The sequence below is a fragment of the Anarrhichthys ocellatus genome, unplaced genomic scaffold (assembly GCF_004355925.1).
Source record: "Anarrhichthys ocellatus isolate YVR2014 unplaced genomic scaffold, GSC_Weel_1.0 scaffold4320, whole genome shotgun sequence".
NCBI lineage: Eukaryota > Metazoa > Chordata > Actinopteri > Perciformes > Anarhichadidae > Anarrhichthys > Anarrhichthys ocellatus.
Window position 1 is genome coordinate 496 of NW_022284294.1, and position 2,256 is coordinate 2,751.

The following is a 2,256-nucleotide window of genomic DNA, read 5'->3' on the forward strand; positions in this document are numbered from 1 at the left end:
ATAACACATACACACAAACAACCTTTAACAAGATTAAAGGACAATTTAGTTGCAAAAAAATGAAAATCTATGGGGAAAAGGTATTGTTGGGCCTCATGGCGTCACATGACGGACACGGAAGTTGTGTTTTCTCACTGGATTTCGGGAGGCGTGACTACTGTCACGTACGTTCGTGCACAAATCAGGATTTTTCTATAATTGAATCAAAATGTGATGACCGTTGGTGGATTGTTGGTTGTTTCTCAATCAAGTCTGATCAACTCAGACCCTCACAGTCCTGATGAAGCAGGTTAGCTGCGTTTTTTTTACCGTTAAACTCGGCTAAACTTAAACCTAAAGATACTTTATTTTGATTGCTGCCTTGTAGTCATGGATATTTAAAGCTGCAGTATGTAGGATCTGGCGCCATCTAGCGGTGAGGTTGCATATTGCAACCAACGGACACTTCTGTAGGAACTGAACTACGGCAGCCGACGTGAAAACGCGAAAATGCAAATGGCCCCATCTAGAGTCAGTGTGTGGTTTGTCCTTTCAGGGCTACTGTAGAAACATGGCGGACTCCGTCTCCGTATGTAGATATAAACGGCTCAATCGAAGGTCACGAAAAAAACAAGGATTCATATATTCAGGTGATTATAAATTAAAGAAAGATTTCTGCCAATAAACCTCCCTTAATGCTTGACATTCTACATTTAATGTTATCGAGAAGAACTTTAAATGATGATTTAAAACACACTTTAATCATTAATGAGTCAGTAATTGTTATATATTGCTCCGTATTGTGGTGTCATGGAGCCCAGTTGAGACGTTGCGTATCAACTGAAGGTCCGACAGGTAAAGCTGTCCACCTGTCTCCTCACCTGTCTCCTCACCTGTCCTGCAGACCATGGCGGCAGCAGAGTCCAGCCCTCTGACCACTCACGTGCTGAACACCGTGGACGGCGTCCCGGCAGCCCGGATGGCCCTCAGCCTGCACCGGCTCGACGCCAAGCTGATGATCTGGAGCATGCTGAGTGTCGGGTAGGTCAGGGTTCGAACCCGTGGACAAAATACATCACTGCAGTAAAACTTTGAACGAATAGATATCACCGTGAAACTTCCCCTGTTGATTACTTTCATAAATATGTTTGTATTACAAGTTTTCTGACATGTTATGTTTAAATATGCAAATGAGGGATTATCTAATGGTAACTTTTGGTGAATTTAGTAGAAATCTACAGACACAAACAGACAAAGTAGTAAAATTAATGTTTTATTTCCTCGAGTGAAAGAAGACGAGTTATGGAAGAAAAATAGACCAAAATCACCAGATAACATTGTTTTTATGGGTTTTCTCTCCTTCATGATCTTTTTTAGGACAACAGATGAAGATGGCCGCTGCTCAGGACTCATCGCTCGAGGAGCGTTCGGCCCCGGAATGTACAAGCTCCGCTTTGAGACGGGTTCATACTGGGACAGTCTGGGCCAGAACTCCTTCTACCCGTATGTGGAGGTGAGCTGCAGGATGCTGCGTTGGTCTTCTATCACCAGATCAACACACACACGTCATTTCAGGCGCTCGTCCTTAAAATGATCATATTTTAATGCTCGCAGGCAGTTTAATAGCAACAGGGGGGCTTGTCTCTCTCGGGGCTGTGACGCTCGTTGTTGTTGTTTTATATATTTAGATGATTATAAAAGTGTTGATGTGATAAACATTATGTAAGTTATTGAAGTTGTAGAAAGGCCTAGGACTTGTCTAAGTGTTTATTTCTTTCTACTCCTTCTGGAACATATAATATGTATTTATTTAGGTTATTTAGAAATTGCTGGATATGTTTACTGTTAATTTTATAGTTTTATTTTTATCATTATTTGTAAGAAGTTTGAAATAAATCTAATTTGTTCTGTCTGCAAGTAGCTGCCACTGCAAATATATAATATTTATATTTATATATAATAATATTACAGTCATCAGATAATAATAGTCTGGTTTAACCAGACTGGTTTGTTAATTAATTAATAAAAGATAAGGTGCTTTAAAGGAAGTTTTTATTATATGGTTATATGTCAATATTGTTTATTTTTATCCTTAAAAGTTATAAATTATTGCAGACAAATCACGTGAAAAGTAAACTTTTTTTTTTATAGATTTAGCTTTCTGCAGATGTCAGCACTTCTTTGCTGTAAGGCAGGGGCGTCAAACTCATCTTCACTCCGGGCCACATCAGCATCATGTTTCCCTCAAAGGGCCGGTTGTAACTGTAAGACTGTATA

The 2,256-nt window shown here is 39.6% G+C and overlaps 1 protein-coding gene across 1 annotated transcript; it reads left to right on the forward strand.

Moving 5' to 3' along the window:
- Positions 1 to 252: 252 nt before the first annotated feature.
- Positions 253 to 1,573, forward strand: LOC116379438 (5-hydroxyisourate hydrolase-like). The gene is made up of 2 exons (XM_031841397.1): positions 253 to 1,020; positions 1,357 to 1,573. The coding sequence occupies exons 1-2, from the start codon at positions 887 to 889 to the stop codon at positions 1,571 to 1,573; spliced, it is 351 nt and encodes a 116-aa protein (XP_031697257.1). The 5' UTR covers positions 253 to 886.
- The last annotated feature ends 683 nt before the right edge of the window (positions 1,574 to 2,256 follow it).